This window comes from Tetrahymena thermophila (assembly GCF_000189635.1).
Source record: "Tetrahymena thermophila SB210 genomic scaffold scf_8254636, whole genome shotgun sequence".
Lineage (NCBI taxonomy): Eukaryota > Ciliophora > Oligohymenophorea > Hymenostomatida > Tetrahymenidae > Tetrahymena > Tetrahymena thermophila.
In genome coordinates this window covers 226,366-244,846 of record NW_002476405.1, presented here as the reverse complement: position 1 = coordinate 244,846, position 18,481 = coordinate 226,366, and the positions used below count along the sequence as shown (strand labels likewise).

Genomic DNA, 18,481 nt, shown 5'->3' with positions numbered 1-18,481 from the left:
TAAAAGTTTATTAATCATTTTTGTTTACAACTTTACTGATTTATAAAATTTTCTTATTTACAGATAATTATTTTTTTTATTCGAGTAGTTGTTTTAATTTTTGATTTTGTTACTAAATTAATATTTAATAAATAAGATAATATACGAGCTAAATATAGATAAAATAATAAATAAAATAACAAATAATTTATCAAATTTATTAAATCAAAATGAGAAATTTTATTAATAAATAAAAATATTAAATTTAAATTTTTTTATCATAGATCAAACTCTTATATTTTCAATTATTTATTTTATGAGTCTTGCAAGTCAGGGTTTTTAGCAAATCTCTTATTTCCTTTCTTTGGAGAGGGAGATTATTTATTTAAAGGTTTAGAAGTTTATGAAATATTTACTTCACTGAGCTCTGCATCTTGTAATGATATTTCTTATGCCTATTTTACTTTTTCTTGGTTTAAATTTACATTTTTATTTTTCTTTTTAAGAGAGTCTTTGAAAATACTATTAATTTTTTCTTCGTCTTATTGGAATGACTAAGATTTATTCAATCCAATTTTTTCTTCGTTATCTTTTAACTCTACTGAGTGGCTTTTGGTATATTCACGAAGCTTTTACTTCAGATTGTTGAAGGCTTCTACTATACTTTCCCACTCCAGAACAATACCACTTATTACATTTATTAAGAAAAGAAGAAGCAAAAGAGAAATGATCACCCATCCTACATTTACTTGCTTTTCCACATCTGATTTACTCAGAGTTTAGCCAGAGCTTTCATTTATTGAATGAATATAAAAAATCAAACACAAAATCAAAGTCATCACCATATCATTAAAAGCATTTAAATAGCCTACTAACTTTCTATCGAAAGGACGATAGAGTATCAAGAAAATAGTTGTCAATCCGTATATTCCTATGAGGATAAATATAGATACAAAGGTAAATTTATTAAAAAAAACTACAACAAAAGGCACTAAAACTTATCTAAACATCATAAAAACATGGTAATTTCTTCTTCCATAGAATATAAAATTCACACTCCAATATAGAATACCGTACTGCATTTTATATTTCTCGTACTTATCTTTCAGTTTTTCATCAACAAGCTTATCAGAAATCTTAGAGCCTACAACCATTTCATGTAAATTCACTTTTTAGTAGCAATTTTTCAAGAAAAATATGAGGTAAATAAAAGCAAATATTGCAACAATAAATGAAATCACATTCATAGCATTTTAAGATGAAAATCCCATAAACTATAAAAAAATACTAACAGAAAACGAAAGCAAAGTAGATTGATGAGATGTTATAATCATAGTAAATTCAAGTTTTTGTTATGCTAAAGCAGTTAGTTTATGGAAAAAGCCAGCATCTTCAGGAACTTTTCTGCAGTTTACCTTCATGTGTCTTGCCACAATTCTAACAATAAATAATACTGCATATAAAATAAAAAATGTTTAAATGAATTTCAATCCATTTAGGAAAAATGATGAAGTCATTCCTTCTCTAACAAATGGAGCAGCTGGAGTTTAATCTGATATTGTCTCTCCTAAAAATGTGTATTTTTATGTTGCACTATCAAATTTTAAACCAAAAGTTGGTAAAAAATTCATATTAAAAGATTTGAAAGACCTAAAGAAATCTGTAACGTTTATGGGATAAAGCACATTTAAGTAAAGCAAAAAGCTGACAAGTTAAAACACATTTATTAATAGCCAAAAGATATACATTATATTCATTAAAGCAAGAGGTATAGTGGCAGAAGCTACAGCTGTACTAACTCCTTTTGTTGTCTACGAGATTGTTTAAGAAGTTTATTTCGTTCCTGGATCATAGTTTACTAAATTCCATGGTAAAGTGAGTTATATTCCTGGATTTATCATAGAAGGTCCAAGAGGAACATAATTTAAGTCTTTAAAGCATGTTTATCCTTCAAATGTTACTGTTAATATAGGATTTTTAACACCTCCTGAACCTAAATACCTATCATTTGTAAAAATTTAATTATCAAAAACCAACTCACAAATTAAGTTAATAATTAAGTAAGTAAGTAATTAAGTAAGTAAATAAATAAAGTGGGTTTTCTAAATATTTTCCAAAAATATTAATTAAAAAAAACTTTTGAATTTAATAGCAATATTTTTAGAAAATTTAAAGAATTTTAAAGATTTTTAGCTCCCATTTAAATTTATTATTAAATATGAATTTGTATTTTGAATTACTTAAGTTAAAGCTAAATGTAAGTATTGTCTGTGGCGTCTAAGGTAACAGAGTAAGAATAATCAGTTGGCTTTATTTTTTAAAGGTCAACTAAAACACATTGTTGCATATTTGATACTACTTAATTTGTAGCTGAAAGTATGTGTTGTTTGTTGAATTAGATAGCTTTAGAGAAATCTATCATAATAATTTAATCATTAGTTGGTGATATTTTTAAACTTGCTGTTATGCCATATTCCTATTTAAAATAAATAATAATTAATCAAAGGTTAGTATTTAATTGTATTTATACTTAAGAAGAATTTTCAATAGAAGTACTGAGACTGCACACTTTATTATCAAAATCATAAACATTACTAGGACATATTTCAACACATTAAGTATTAGAAGAGTTATCAAAACCAAGTCCTAATATAAATATTTTTTAATATTTATTGTTAAAAATATTTAAAATAATTACCAAACTGATTTGATGAGCAAATAGATGTGCAAACATTTTGAGTTTTTCCATTTGATAATACTATTTAATCAATATATAATCCACTTATACAAGTCACACATCCTTAATCATTACAACTTGCACATTTAAAAGCTGCATTGCATTATCTGCAGGCAAGCCATGCAGAAGATTAATATTAAATGCTGTTGCATTAATTAACACAAACTGGCTGATTTGTAATTCGTGTTTCTACATAATAATTGTTAAACCAGTCATATTATTGCAAGAGGGTTTCATCATTCTAATCTTTGGCTAAAACATATAAAACATTATCTTCAAGAAGGATATCAAGTACTTCATTGCTGCTTACTTGAATCGTACGAACCTTTTTCCCAGTAATCAAGTTATAAATAAACATAGAACCATCCTTGTTACCTAAGGCTACCATTTCAGAACCCTAAAGAACGTGCATGCAAGTGACTCTATTTTAGAAATCATTTTAGAAATCGATCTATTTTTGTAAATATTAAAAATATAAATTCAAAAGAAAACAGAAAGACAGACAAGTAATACTGATTTTATTATTTATTTGTAATCAATAAAATTTTAATAGTTTTATGTAATGCATTTTATTTATAATCTACAATTTTTTATTTTAGTAAAAAAATAAGATTTAAAGTATCAAAAATTAAAAATATCTGATATTTACAAATTTTTTTTTAATTGTTTGAGAATTTAAATAATAAAGTATATTTTTTTTAATGTTAAAATTAGAATGCTTAAAATTTAAAAGAAGTAAGTATTGCAAAATAATATTAAATCTAAAAAATTAAAAAGTAAAATTTATATGAAAATAAGATATTACTTTAAATGAATTATACTGTGTGGTATCATTAGCGAAAAATGTAGTTATACGCTAAGCAGGAGTCTTTGTTAATTTTTCTTATGTTAATACTACTATCAATTTCCAAAGATAGTTATATTGGATAAAGTTTTTAAATGGATGAGCCACAACATATTTTAGATATCTGTTAGATGTTTTAAAAATATCTCCTGTATCTGTATCGATGAGTCTAATTATTGACCTGTTAATGTCAAAAACTGCAACATATTTTGTGTATGGTATGAAAATAAAATTAAATGCACTTGGAAGTATTAAATTTGCATTTGGTATATGCAAATATAGAGTTTTAATAGGTAATACTGAACCAACAGACCAAAATCTTAGCTCACTTTCCTAGAAACAAAGGGTAGCAAACTAAGTTTGAGATGTTTGTGGTTATAATTAAACGTCTGTTACTAATAGTGTATTTAGATTCTGAAATATCTAAAATAAAACAAAGGTCCCTGAGCTGTATTAATACAGATACACATCAGTAGAAGAACAAAGAAGCAATAGAACTTTTCTTTGGTTATCATATTAAAAATTAATACAGTTATTAACTTCTGTTAATTGTTAAATAACTTTTCCGCTGCTTTTCCATATTGTAATTGTGATTTGATAAGGATTCGTTTCCTGACTAACATCAAATACAGTTTAATCATCCAGTTAAAATAGCTAAGAGGCTACCACATTTTGTCTACCATTCAAATATGTATTTTTTAGCTTAGGACAAGTACTTAAGAATTGAGTGCTGTTATAAAAAACTGTGTCATTTGTTAAAATATTTGACGAAGAAGATGTGGTTGATAAAGAATTTGATTATATAGCTAATGATGTTTGTCCTTAAATTTGTTGGGCGTATTACATAAAAACCCAAAGGATTTTTAACAAGACTAAATGCAGTATCATTTTTATAAGATTTTAATAATTTTTATACTATTTTCGCTGTTTTTATGACTAAAAATATCTCTTTAAAATGACTCAAAATTATTTTCTATAGAGTGAGTAAGTCCTTTATGTATTGATATACTTTTTTACTTTCTTTTACTTTAATTGAATCTTTTTGCAATATTTTTTTTGCTTGTGTTAATTAAAAAAAGCAAAGATCAATCAAAAAATTTTATGCAGAATTTGTTTTTACTAATTGATTAAAAAAGAATAAAATCAAAATTATATCAGTCTTTGATGGAAACTTAAGTTTTATGGCTCTCATTTAAAGGTTTTTTTATTTATATAGACAATCTACTTGAAAAAAAGATAAGTGAAAACTAATACATAAAGTACTAATACGGTACCAAGATTACTCGATTATAATTTAATTCATCATATTTTTTACAGATACATAATTTAATTTCGATTAACTTCACTCAACAATAATAAATATAATTATAAATTCATCTCAATTCTATCAAATTTTTATTTTTCATTATATTGTTTTATCAAATTGATCAATTTTATTCAAAAGTGATATAAAACAATATTATTTTTAATTATATTTAAACTTATATATTACTTTTGTAAGAAAGAAAGTTAATTTATTTATTGCGCGAAAATTTGTCATTTGATAGACTACTAATAAGACAATTTGACTTTTTAATTAATTAATTTAATTTTTGATAAATAAAAAAAGATATTTTTATTTTTAACTTTTCTGATTTGTATTTCTATTTAGCTAAAAAATTGAATCTTTTTTTATTACAGTCACTCAAAATTCGATTGGGAAATCATATTTTTATTTTTATTTTATAATTTTCATATTTATAAGCTTTCTTATTTATTCTTCTTAAAATAACTTGTTAATATAAAAAAAATTGAGGCGATTAATAAAATTGTAAATTGTTAAGTAATGTATCATGCATTCTGTTAAAATACATTTATTTTATTAAATTTAAAAGAGAGGGAAAATATTTATTGTAATTAAGAAGAAATAGAGAACGAGATTAGAAGATAATTTTGTGAGGTACGTCAAAATTTTAATTAAGAAATAGACACATTTTGAAAGAAATGAATAAGTCTTATTACAGTTAAAAAAGAAGGAAATATTAATAATTAAATGGCATTTATTTTTTTACTTTTTTATTTAGCAATACCAAATTTAAATATGTATAATACTGATATTTCTATTAAGTATTTAATTTTTATTTTGAATATTTTTATCTTTTATTGCTTGAATAAATTTATATTGCATTAAAAAGAAGACTTGGTTTTTTTAGAAGAATTTATTAATATAAAATAAATATAAATTAGCTTTATTTCCGTTAAATCAATCTTAAGAAATTTACAGAAGTTTAAAAATTAACTTCAAACTTCTAGTTTTTGCTTTTATTTATTCTTTTTTGATTAAACTTTTTAACTATTACTCTCAAAAAACTTCTTAAGTTTGATACCTTGTTAGATATTATCAACTTCAAAGAAAACCTTTGATTTTTAAAATATTAAAGATAATCTGTATTTGTATATTGCTATAGTGAGGATAATTATAAAAACTATGATTAAACAGATGCCTGTTACATCTAATTTACAAGAGCTACCTATTTTAATATATCCTGATATACAGCTACATTCTTTATTTTCAATATCATAGTATAAGTCTTCTTCGCAAATATCTATACAGCTAGTTTATTAATACTCATAATTATATTATGGCTATTCCCATTACTTGCAAGGATTTGGGATGCATATATCGTTATGAATCATATAATACCCTTGAGTACACTAGCATTTACCATCGCTATCTAATGTCGCAGCTTTTTTTGAAATAATAATAATATTTTCTTGAGTTTAAACATGATATATATAATAAAAGAATATAGTTAATTTTTATATAACACTGGTAAGATTTTAATGGGTGATGATTTTTCCTGTGTTAAAGGAATATTTCTTTTACAAAAATTTTAAGTATTGAAACTAATTTTAGAAATTTTATATTTATTTATTACATCCTGTTTCTCCTTTGCAATAGGGCAAGCACTACCCCTAAGAAAGATAAAACTCTTCATAGCACTAGTCGCAATAACCAGAAGGAAATCTACAAGTTTTACAATTTAGAGTTGGGTCACATGTACTACAAGCAAGTAAATCTTAATTGTAGCCTTGTTTATCTCCACATTAACTTACGCATACTCCCTATGTGGAGGTATCTCTGTCTTGAGGATAAAGAACTTGGTCCCATTCTAAAAAATAGCTGATGATTAAATTTTTATCTCTATCAAAAGAAGAAAACATTAAATAATCTTAAAGGTACTAAGCATCATAAGTTGTATAGTTATCGAATTTATAGTGTCTTATCTACTCACCAGAATAAAGGCTGAAAATATATACATCACCTAAATTATGGGTTGTTACAACATGAGGAGTGTTTTATAAAATATACATCGATTTTAGTTAATTTTGAAGAGGTTGAGGATTGTCTATCTATTTTTATATAATGAAAATACATAAATAATTAAAAAAAGTTTATAAAAATATTTTTTCATTTTTAGAAAATGTTTATTTTAAAATAACTTATTAAAAAAATAATTTAAAAAAATCAATTTTAGTTGAATTATACAGTAAATGCGTATGTCTTTAATTTTTAGTTGAAAAATTTAATCTTTAAATTTTTGTTAAATTTTTCAGTAAATCAAGTTAGAGAAAAATTAAATTTTTTCTTCTAACAAACTACCTTTTAAAGTAAAAGAAAAGAAAATCTTAAACAAAGTATTTTTAAAATAATTTTGCTGAATAGAAATAATTTAAAATATTTTTACATAAAATTAACTAATTAATTAAAGATTTTAATCCACTGAGAAGACCTGGAAGTTGGATTATCTTTATTTGAGGTTCAAAGAATTATAGTGATCATTGTAAAAAATAACGAGGGAATCTTTCGCATAAACGCCTAGGATTGAATAATTCAAAGGTCTGTTTGATATATTATCATTCGATGTAAAAACTATTTCTTTAGTTTTGTAATTAATGACTCTAATTAATGCATAACTAAAGTCAACCAAAGCAATATAATTTGTATTAGGAATATTTCTTGCATAAAATGCAGATTATACAGGAGTAACCTCATTTGGAATACCAATTGTTATAACTTTAACTGGAACTCCTGTAAAACTAATAAGATCATAAAATAAAAGATTAAAGTTATTGAAGTCTAATATAACAAGCTGATTCAATCCCTTTATTATAAACATATCAGTAATTAAAGGAGTCATCGATGATGAATAATTAGGTATATTAACTACTTAGACTAAGTTGAATTAAAATGTGTTTAAAGGTCTTTAAAAGACCACAAACGTATCTGCTTATATTATCAAAATCAGTAGTCTTAAATCAGTGTCATAAACAATTATATCTGATGCTTTCAATAAAGGTGACCCATTGATTTATAATGTTACAACTTAATAATTTACTTTTTAAAGATCCCATAAAATGATCTAAACTGGTTATGTTTAACTATAGACTACTATTGTTGCAAACTATTCATCTTGAAGGTATATATTTTTCATTTAGAAGATGTTTTAAGTAGAAGCAGGAAACTCTAATTTTTTTATTTTTTAAGGGCATGCACTTGCTTAATCACTAAAAGTATGGTTTTTTTTAATAAGAGTAATATTTTTACTGAGGTAATTATTAGCAAATGCCTTGAAGAAAGATATAAATATGGTTATTATTGTTAGGTATTTCATTAAGTTTTTAATCTGCTTATTTACTACTTTTTAATTTTCTTGTTTTTTATTTACTCAAATTACTTTGGTTTGTTTGCTATATAAACAGTATAATTAAGTACCATCCAAATTGATTAACAATAAGTGGTTCAGGAAAATACATTAATCTAGATATTTAATAATATTTCTTATGTATTTTTTCTGCTCACTCAAATGCATAAATAAGCTTAGCCAAATAAATACCTTTTTTTAAATCATCCACTTCTGTCATCATCTTTTCTATTACACTCTCCTCGAAATGAGTAATCAAATTTTTTATCAAATTTTTATTCCAAGTAAAAAATAGAAAGAAAGTAAATAATTTTTAGATGATATTTAATTTTAACATTATTTTCTCTATAATATGTAATTAGTAATCAATTTGTTATCTTAATTAATTAATAAATTAAATTAGGTAGGACAAATATATTTTTAATGATATTTCGAAAATCTACATAAGTAAATTAATTAGATAATTAAAAAGGATTTTCTGTATATCCATTCTTTAACATATTTAATATTTTGAAAATATGCAAAATCTGATTTTGAATTAAAAATCCAATTTACAAATTACTTGTAAAATTAGATCTTGTTAAATTTTTCTAAAATTCACAACAGCAAATCTAGGAATTTACTCTTTAAAGATTACTAATAGTTTTAATTTTTATTAATTAAGAAGTGTTACAAAATTATATCTGGTTTATTATTAATACACCACGATATATCATTTATCAGAAGTATCTGAAAGCCTAATCTATGTAACTTGCAAAAAATTTTTGAAAATGGTAGCTGATATTTTTTTCATTTAAAAAATCAAGTATAAATGAAGATATGTGCTAAATATATAAAATTATTAGATAAAAATATATATTTTTCCTTCCTATTTTTATATTTATAAATTTTGTTTTGGCAGAAAAAAACATATTTATTGATTTTAAGTAAATTTTTTTCAATCAATAAAATAAAAAAAATAGGTTTGGCAGAAAATAATAAGAATTTTTCTTACCTTCTAATTATTAACTTGGATACATTTTTTATGATTATTGTGATAAAGAATTTGTAATACAAAATTTGTATGATAAAGTATTTTGCAATATTAAATTTTACTCTTTCATATTTTTAAAAATTTATTCAAACAAAAAATATTAACATGGAATATATTTAAATTTGAGAGATTTAAAACTAAAAAACTTTTTATTTTTTATATTTATTATAGCAAAAAACAGGTTAATTGATTCTGCTTAGATTGAAAGATTAATATTTTCATAAATATGCAGAAACAGTTTTGTTTGTACTGCCAATAAAATATTTGAGTCCAATTAAAATCTTAAAATTTATTTTTATCTTACAAACATTTCAAAAGAAAACTAAAAGATATAAATGTTTTTGACATAATTAATTAACATTTTAACTAAATTGATTTACTATTTATAATATTTACAAAATTTATATTCTGTAGGTATCTAATCTAATTAAAAATATTTGCTTAAAGATCGATCATATTTTTATTAATTAATTTAGTTACAATCAAATATTCTGATAACAAATCAATTCAAAAAATAAACTCAGTTTGCTTTTTTCTAAATATAATTTTATAAATTATAAACTAAAATATGATATAATAATTTATAGTTATTTATTTAGATTAATATTTAGCATTAAAATAAATTTTCTAACTAAATCAAATTTTTTTTATAGCTCTTCTATTATATAATTTTTATTAGCAGATTTTTAAATTAATTATTTTTTTGTGAATTGAACTCAATTAATCAAATCAGATATTTATCTTGGTAAATTTAATAAAAATCAATAAATGAATAAATACAATTTAATTAAATTCAAGTTCCAATTAACAATTAATTTTGTTTTTGAATGAATATATTTAAAATATTAGTTTTTATTATATTTCATAATTTATTTTTTAAATTTGATTAACAAATTTTTTGAAAATAATATGAATCTCTTTCTTTTTATCCTTCATTGGTTTATTATAAAATAAATGGTATTAGCTTGAAGCTAAGTAGGCAAAAAATTAAAATGTAATGATCCTTTATTTATATATATTTAACTAACTATCTACATATATTTTTTGTTATAAAATAAATTAGCGTACAAGATTCTATTGATAATTTGTTTAGGATTTTATGTCTAGCTAATATAATTGATAGTATTAAATCAAATAAATATCTTTAATTTTAGTTAGGTTAGAAATGAATAAGAATAAGCAAAAATATTTAGTGAAGATAGACCATAATATAAATCTATTATCAGCAGTAAAAAAGAATTTGATCAATTACTTAGAAGCGATAAAGAATTTACAATCAACCATAAATAATCCTTAGCTTCCACCCAATTAAAGATAAACTCCTCAGTAAAAAATAGAATCATGATAAATATATACATTTATAATAAAAAATAACTAAATGATTGATTGATAGAAATGATTAAAAAATTTAAATTAACTTTCAATTTAATTAAATAAAATTCAAGGAATGTTGATAAGAAAAAGACTAATTTAGAGAAGTCCTTGGAAATGTTTTTGGCAAATTATAAAGAAGTGGAGGACTAAAAAAATTTCGAAAAGAACTAATAGATTAAGGATGGATTTGAAGAGGTGATAATACAAAATCAATATTTCTAGCTTGAAAAGAAACTTAACACTAAGGATATTTAGTATTTTAAAAGAATTGAGTCAAGTATAGGAATTCTTATTGAGCCAGGAATGATTTCAATACGCAGACCTAATTTACCTGGTCAGCCTCTTTCTAATTATTAAATAGTCATTTTTGTGCGCGAAGCAAAATTCCATATGTAAAATAACACTTACTAAACTATATATATTGTATAAGATCTTATTGTTTGCCCAATCCCTAAGAGATTACAAAGCTAATAGTCTAACTAAAGCATTCTTAGTAATGAACCAGAAAAAATTGAAATCCCAGATAAAATCCCTGAAGTATTCAAAGAAATATCTGTGTTTGTTAGAATAGCTTAGAAAAAATTAGATACAAATGTATTATTCGACATGTTCTTCCCATAAATGAAAACTAATAAAATTGATTACTTCTCAAAAGTATTTTAATCTTCAACTCTTTGTGACTACTGCAAAAATTACATGAAACTTAAATCCCCTAAAGAAGGATTTATTCCTCCTACTATTCAATATAATAATAAATTCTATCATACATAATGCTTTAAAGAGAAAGAATTTTATTGAAACTATTTATTTGTAAATTATTTATACATACTACACATCACTCTAAAAATTGGTTTGTTTGTTTGCTTGCTTACTTACTTATTTTTTAAAATTTTATTTACTTTCTTATAAATATTATAATTAAACAATTTTATTCTTATCTAAAATATTGAGTATGTGATTTATCAAAAATAAATACAAATATTTTTACTTCTTTCTAAAAAAAGACCCTACTCTAAAATGTTATTCAAATTTAGTGCTAATATAAATTGAATTAAAATTTTGAGAGGGGAAATATTTAATATTTTTTTATTAATTAAGTTGAAAAAATAATAAAAGAAATAATTGAAATAAGATATGGAGTAGTAACCAGTCATAGCTGTTTAGCAAAATGAATGTTAATAGCATAAAGGAAAATAAGTAGAATGCATATGTATTGACTTAAAATAGTAATAAAAATTTATGTGTTTAGCTTGCGTTTTAAAGAGTTATTAAAATGTTAAATACTTCATTTCAGTTAAAGAAGTTCTAGAAAATAATGAAAAGTAGCCCGTTCAGAATTGGCCTAAAGATATTTCTTCTAATCTAATGAATCATCTACTATTAGATAGATCTTAGTGCAGAAATTAGATGATTGAAAAGATATCAAACTATTTCAAGTCGCTTCAAACCTATATTTATGAATCTATTGATTAATAGCAATAGAAAATGTTGAAAGTTTTAAATGCTTTATATGATGAGTTAGATCAACAGCATGTATATTACAATTAGTTCTTTTAAAGAGAGAAACTGTTTAGTATAATTCAAAAAGAATCATATTCAAATGATGAATTTAATGAGCTGCTTAGTCAAATTGAAGAAAATAAAATGTAAAACTTAGAATATTTAGAAAAAAGAAGATAAATAGCTGATATTTTTGAGAAATAAGTATTTTAGCAACCTCAGGAAATCTTAAATACAGTAAATTTACTTATCTAAAATATAGATTTTTTTGAAAATGAAGAAATTAGATCAATTATACCTAATTATGACGAATTGATTTTAAAAGAAAATAATATAACAGATTTTAATTCTTTATTAGCAGAATAAGTGTTGAATCTAATAAATCAGAGTTGCAAGACTCAGCATATAATCTCTTAATATGATGAAATTCTTGATTATAGAAAAGAATAAGCGGAATACAAATTTTAAAATATATTAAATTTATATCTTTTCTCTGATATCCAAGATATTATTAACGAAGTATAGGAAGATAATTTTACTGAAGAAATTACTTCTGCAAAAATCGACATTATTTAGAAACTTGAAAATTAATTAAAAAGTCTTGATGAAGATTATGAGCTTTAATAAGAAGATCAAGAAGATTGTTTTTCATAAATAAAATATTTTTAATTGCTAAGATAAGTTTAGAATATTTATTTTTAAGATTCTAAAATAGTAAAGCTATTTTAAAGTAAATAACTTTAAAATTCAAATACAATGAGGCCTTTTGAAGCTGTATTTACAAATTTTATAGAATAATTTAATAGTAATTAAAATTTTTATCTAAAATTATAACCATCTAAATATGCTACATTACCTATTGTTTAAGGTCTTCTAGTTTCCTCTTGTAACGAAGGATAAGTTTATTTTGACCTCTAAATTAATAAAAAAAAAACTTATTTTATAGTATTTAAAATTCATACATTTAAAAATTCTTAATCTCTTGTTTTTGGACTACTTGATTATAATTAATAAAATAAATCTCTTTAATAATAAAACAGCCTTTTTAATTAAAGTAATAATAATAATAATAATAATAATAATAATAATAATAGATCAATAAGTACATCCAATAACTAAAGCAATAAAATTCGAGGAAATTTTATTTAAGAAAGAAATATTCCTTAATATTTAGAGATGAGAGTTAATATTGAAAAAAATTACTTAAGTATTTCAGATTATCCTTCTTATGAGAATGTTAATTAATGTAATTTAAGCTTAATATAAAATTGTAGTTATAAATTAGCATTTGGATTTGGTAATATTCCTTAACAGCATACAGTCTCAGTAGAATATTTTTATGAAAGTGAAAATTTTTAATCATTTTGATTACAAAAAAAGCTAGAATATAGATCAAAATAATTACGAATTTATGAGTAAATTAATTAAATAAAAAAATTTTATTTTAGTTTATTAAAAATTAAAGATGAATAATAGATTTGAAAAACAGGAAGATTCTGAAATAGTAAAAACACATTTTCAATATTTCAGAGTTGTTATTAAAAAATATTCTCAAAAATTATATTTTACAAAATTCATTTAAAAAAATAATAATTTGTAAAATCAAGTTTATGTTTAATGTTTAACATTTTTATTTAAATATTTGAAAATTTATTTTATTACTTATTTAAAATAAATTACCAATTTAAGTTAAAACTTAGATATAGATTTATAAACATTTTTTTTCTCCATTAATTTATTGATTCTTTTAATTTAAAAAATTAAAATAATTATTATTAATAAGACTTTAAAATATAGTTTCATTTTAACAAAGCAATTTTTTTAAATATATGATAAATTATTTACTATTTTATATATTGGTTTCTTAAAAAAATGAGACTTAGAAGTTTATTTTTTGATAAATATTGGAAAGAAAAATGAAAAAAGAGTTAAAAGAAAATAAATATAGATTTATATAATTTATAAGAACTAATTAATGAATGAATAATAATAGTAATTAATACAAGGAATATTAATAGCTTAAATATAGATAAAGGCTAGATGGATAAATAATATTATAGGTGGTTTATTGGAAGGATAAGTTGATTTTTAAGCAAAGAGTTAGAATAAATTTTATTGGTTAAATTATAAAATAATTTCAATCAATGTATTCGTCGGAGACAATTTTAATTATTCTGCGGACGGCAGAGGTAGTATTTTTATTAATTTTATACAAATAAGGGCAGACGATAAAAGTAATGATGAAGCTGAAATAATAAAATATGACTTGCTTAAAGTTGGTTCTTGTTTGAATAGTGTTATTTGCTATTTGGCTAAAATAATTGAGAGCTATGCTTTCAAATATAAATTGGCCAATGCTGGCAAAGAAGTAGAGTTAATTTAAGAAGATACCTTTCCTTATATATTCATTGCTACACGCATATATCCCTGATACATAAAAGTAAGTTGAAGCAAATTAACTTAGTCCCAATAGGATAAAACATATTTAAAGTGTGACGTCTTTTTCATATGCAGAATCTTAAATTTTAAGGATGAAAGAGACAAGCATTATAACAGATAAAACAATAAACAATCTAACTGCTCTGCTTATTTATTTTTTAATGTTGAAATGTATGTAATCAGAGCATTAAACTGTAAATGCTTCACTAATATCTTATGTTCTAAATTTAGTGTTTTCTCTTTTTAATGGTCCTACTATGTATTCAGAAATAAAATCGCTAGAATTCAAATTGCCGTTGTTCACAATTCCTAAATTTGTGTAAACTAATCTTGTTGTTGAGCGTATTTTCTCTACAAGCAAGTGCTCATAAGCTAATTTGCAAAACAAACGTGACTAATTTTTCAGTTTGACACTTCCTTCGCAGTAAAGTTCTAAGCACTAGTCATCAGTGAGACCTTCAATTGTTTCGAAATCATAATCAATTTAAATAGTTTCTAAATTTTCTACATCAATTTAGTTATTTTTTATGATATCATTAACTCTAGCACTTTCTTAATTTTCCATACCTTCTCCTTTCTTTTCTCTGTCTTGGTTTAATTAACGTCTATTACTACTATTACCATTTCCATTCTACATTATCATTTATTATTAGGCAACCATTTTGTTATAAGCATCTTGCTTAGCTTTTCTCTCTTCATCCGAATTGGGTATTTCAATATGCAAATCTGCCTATCTCTTTTTATATTAAAGCTACTTTGCAGTTTTCTTTGAGTTTTGTTGCTATTTGCCATTCTAATTCTTCATATGGTAATCAATCATTTCGTTTTAAATTTCCAAAGGAATAATTTAATTGTTGTCATTTCTATTATCTTCATTATTTTGCAAGCTATTATTATCCATAACGAATTCCTACATGTCTTAACTCTGCTATTTATTGGCTGATTTATACCTTCCCTAAATAGAATTAAGATCTACTTTCGAAATGCTTATATTGTTTGAATTAGTAGTCATATTGCCTTGTGTGTAGGTAACCATATAGCTTTAATTAAATTATGTTTCCATTTTTTTAGAATTATCCTCAATAATACAAGACCTATTTGTTTCATGATTCTCATTGTTAACAATCTATGCATCTAATTATAAAAAATTGATTAATCTAACTATCAATTTATTAACAAATTCTATATTAAATATTTTGGTAATATTTTTATAAATAGCTAAAAATTCAAGCTAACTGCAGTTAATTTTGCAAAAATGATCTAAATTTATAGCTTTCCTTAGGTTCTTGATAAGAATTTTTGTGAGTTAAGTAATAATTTTTAAATTAGATCAAATTGTTGAGAAAAATTATAAAATTTTGAACTTCATTTATAAGAGTACAATGAGTAGGAGGAAATGAGATTATTTATAAGAATGGTTGAAAGCAATAGAAAAATTTACTTTGAGGACTTGTTTCTTCATCCTCATCTGCATGCTTTTAATACGGTAATTTTAAGCCTTGCATTATTCTTCGCTATTTTAATGTTTTGCTAACAGTAATTTGTAGATAAAATGATTGATTGATCTATCTATTTATTATGTAATTTATTAAGCTTTCAATCTTTTTGTTTAATTGTTTGTTTAAAATAAATGAATGAATAAGCTTTTTTGTTAATATTAATTAATTAATTTGATTTTATTTATTTATTAACAAGATTGACAAGAACAATTTTCTTTTAAAAATCAATTAAACCATTAAATTCCTATGTAAATAAAGTTAAATTACTCAATTCTCTAAAGAAAAATCAACAGAAACTAAAGATATAAAGCAAAAAAAAACATGTAAAATTTACATCAATTCACTCTTTGATTTTAACTTAATTCATTTTTTTTTCACTCATTCATAGATACATGAAGTTGAATAGCTAGTTTATTGCTTAAATTTTTATATAATATTTTTGAATTTACCTTTAACTATTTATTTTTTGTAAATAACCTATAAAAGAAGCTGAGTCAAATTAAATTCAAGTATTTTTTTTACTAGAGCAATGTAAAACAGATACTATTTTTAAGTATTCTGTACTCCTTTCAAGGCAATTTCAGTTACAACTGATTGGTGTAAATTCATGTAATAGATAGAGAAGTTTTATAACAAATATTCAGTTTAGTTTTTTTGAATAATTTCTCTAGCTAATTTATCAAAGCTATCAACAATTATTAATTCAAATGTATTATTTAATTTAAGTTTTTATTCCTTTTTTCAGTTATTTTAATACACTTTTTTTACATTTCGCTTTTTTTTAGACTGTTAAATTTTATGCTAATTTATTTTAGTGTGTTTATTAAAAAAAGTAAGCAAGTAATACCCGAACTATTTATTTAATAGCTTTTTTGCTTGTTGTTTTAATTTCCTTAAAATATAAATTAAACAAAATAAGTCTTGAGTTATGTTATAAATTATGGTTAACTTTCTAATAAATTGTGATTTAAAGAGTTAATTTTATCATTTTATCATTTTTTAGATTTTTAATAAATTTATTTTAAGATTTTAAACATTTTCATTAAAACAATTTAAATTTATTAAATACTTTTAACTTTTTTTAATTTAATAAAATTATGTTTTGAGGACAAAAAGAATATTCTATTAGACTGGTTAAAGTTCATTTATAAGCAAGCATCAGATACAAAAGTTTCTGTTGAAAAATGCCAGAAAATATAAATGAAAATAGGTTGAATGATGGCAAAATGCGAAGCTAAAATGATTACAGACAAGTGAAGATGGATATATAATAAATACTTTAATTAACTTTCTTTTAAATTAAAATTGGCTTTGTTTGTTGTCAGTTTTTGAGTGAATATTTAGATAGATATTTTTATCAGCTCTAAGTGTTGCCTTAAACTTCGCTTTACTTTTATTATCTCTCCTTTTTGAAAGCTTCTACATTTTCTTTTGTAAATTCTTTTGGCAATTTTGCTCTCTCTTATATCATAACATCATGCTCTGATACCCATATTGATAAATTATAAATAATTAGACCAGAAACTAAACTTAAAGCTACAGGTGTAAGAGCCATTCTGAGATCAGGAGTTTTAAATCTCCACCATCTCCAAAAATTTTCCATAAATCTTAATCTAACAAAATCCTTAGAGGAGGGCGTGTCTTTCCTAAAGCTTCTCACTTTGCCCAAATTGTCTCTATAAAATACATGTGTATCAGTCTCCTTTAATAATTTTGTGGTAGACCACTTATTTGTAGGATCTATTTTAACCATTCCTCTTTTCTACTTCCTAAAATATATTTAAGATTTACTATGTTAAATTTATTAAATATAATTAAATTTATGACTTTCATTTAGTATTAATATCAATCATCAAATTTTTCAAAAAAAGAAAGACTGACAAATAAATAAATAAATTGTTTGATTAATCTATTAATTAATAAATAGATATAAAGACAGATAACTAGATTTACAGTAAAATTAGCTAAAGAGATTATGAAATTAATTAAAGATTCTAAATTACACAATTTATGTAAAAAAAACCATTAAAATTTATTGAATATATGTAATTCATTATCTTTCTTCCTTCTATCATCAAATCTAAAGAAAAAATCATACATTTTGAAATTAATTTTTATCATAATTTAAATTTATTTTAATATTACAAAAATATTAGTTTTAATATTTATTTTTAATTTATATAATAAATTAAGCTAATTAGTCAATCAATAAAATAACAAATTTTATTTTTAAATATCTTAAACTTTTAAATTAAAATAAATAATATGGTATATTATTAAGCATAACTGTATAGGAAACATTTGCATTTAATATATAAATAATTATTTTCACTAGATATTAATTATTAATAATGAAAATTGAGTAGTTGTTTACTTTTTATGATAATTTTT

General features: G+C 22.5%; 6 protein-coding genes across 6 annotated transcripts; 2 read left to right on the top strand and 4 right to left on the bottom strand. All coding sequences in view use genetic code 6, as the record gives it.

Moving 5' to 3' along the window:
- Positions 1-257: 257 nt before the first annotated feature.
- TTHERM_00490660 (endonuclease/exonuclease/phosphatase family protein) lies at positions 258-4,448 on the bottom strand (the record flags this gene model as incomplete). Its single annotated transcript, XM_001016843.2, has 5 exons — positions 258-1,980; positions 2,220-2,455; positions 2,510-2,625; positions 2,678-3,167; positions 3,522-4,448. The coding sequence occupies 5 exons, from the start codon at positions 4,446-4,448 to the stop codon at positions 258-260; spliced, it is 3,492 nt and encodes a 1,163-aa protein (XP_001016843.2).
- Positions 4,449-5,840: 1,392 nt separating this feature from the next.
- TTHERM_00490650 (transmembrane protein, putative) lies at positions 5,841-8,215 on the bottom strand (the record flags this gene model as incomplete). The annotated part of the gene is made up of 3 exons (XM_001016842.2): positions 5,841-6,286; positions 6,479-6,953; positions 7,289-8,215. 3 exons carry the CDS (start codon positions 8,213-8,215, stop codon positions 5,841-5,843), a joined length of 1,848 nt encoding a protein of 615 aa, XP_001016842.2.
- Positions 8,216-10,443: 2,228 nt separating this feature from the next.
- TTHERM_00490630 (hypothetical protein) lies at positions 10,444-11,450 on the top strand (the record flags this gene model as incomplete). The annotated part of the gene is made up of 2 exons (XM_001016840.2): positions 10,444-10,604; positions 10,724-11,450. 2 exons carry the CDS (start codon positions 10,444-10,446, stop codon positions 11,448-11,450), a joined length of 888 nt encoding a protein of 295 aa, XP_001016840.2.
- Positions 11,451-11,786: 336 nt separating this feature from the next.
- Positions 11,787-13,520, top strand: TTHERM_00490620 (hypothetical protein; the record flags this gene model as incomplete). The annotated part of the gene is made up of 1 exon (XM_001016839.3): positions 11,787-13,520. One exon carries the CDS (start codon positions 11,787-11,789, stop codon positions 13,518-13,520), a length of 1,734 nt encoding a protein of 577 aa, XP_001016839.1.
- A 769-nt stretch (positions 13,521-14,289) lies between these two features.
- TTHERM_00490610 (transmembrane protein, putative) lies at positions 14,290-16,255 on the bottom strand (the record flags this gene model as incomplete). The annotated part of the gene is made up of 2 exons (XM_001016838.2): positions 16,033-16,255; positions 14,290-15,725 (listed from the first exon to the last, which is right to left on the bottom strand). Exons 1-2 carry the CDS (start codon positions 16,094-16,096, stop codon positions 14,290-14,292), a joined length of 1,500 nt encoding a protein of 499 aa, XP_001016838.2. The 5' UTR covers positions 16,097-16,255.
- Positions 16,256-17,447: 1,192 nt separating this feature from the next.
- Positions 17,448-17,843, bottom strand: TTHERM_00490600 (transmembrane protein, putative; the record flags this gene model as incomplete). Its single annotated transcript, XM_001016837.3, has 1 exon — positions 17,448-17,843. One exon carries the CDS (start codon positions 17,841-17,843, stop codon positions 17,448-17,450), a length of 396 nt encoding a protein of 131 aa, XP_001016837.1.
- Between the last annotated feature and the right edge of the window lie 638 nt (positions 17,844-18,481).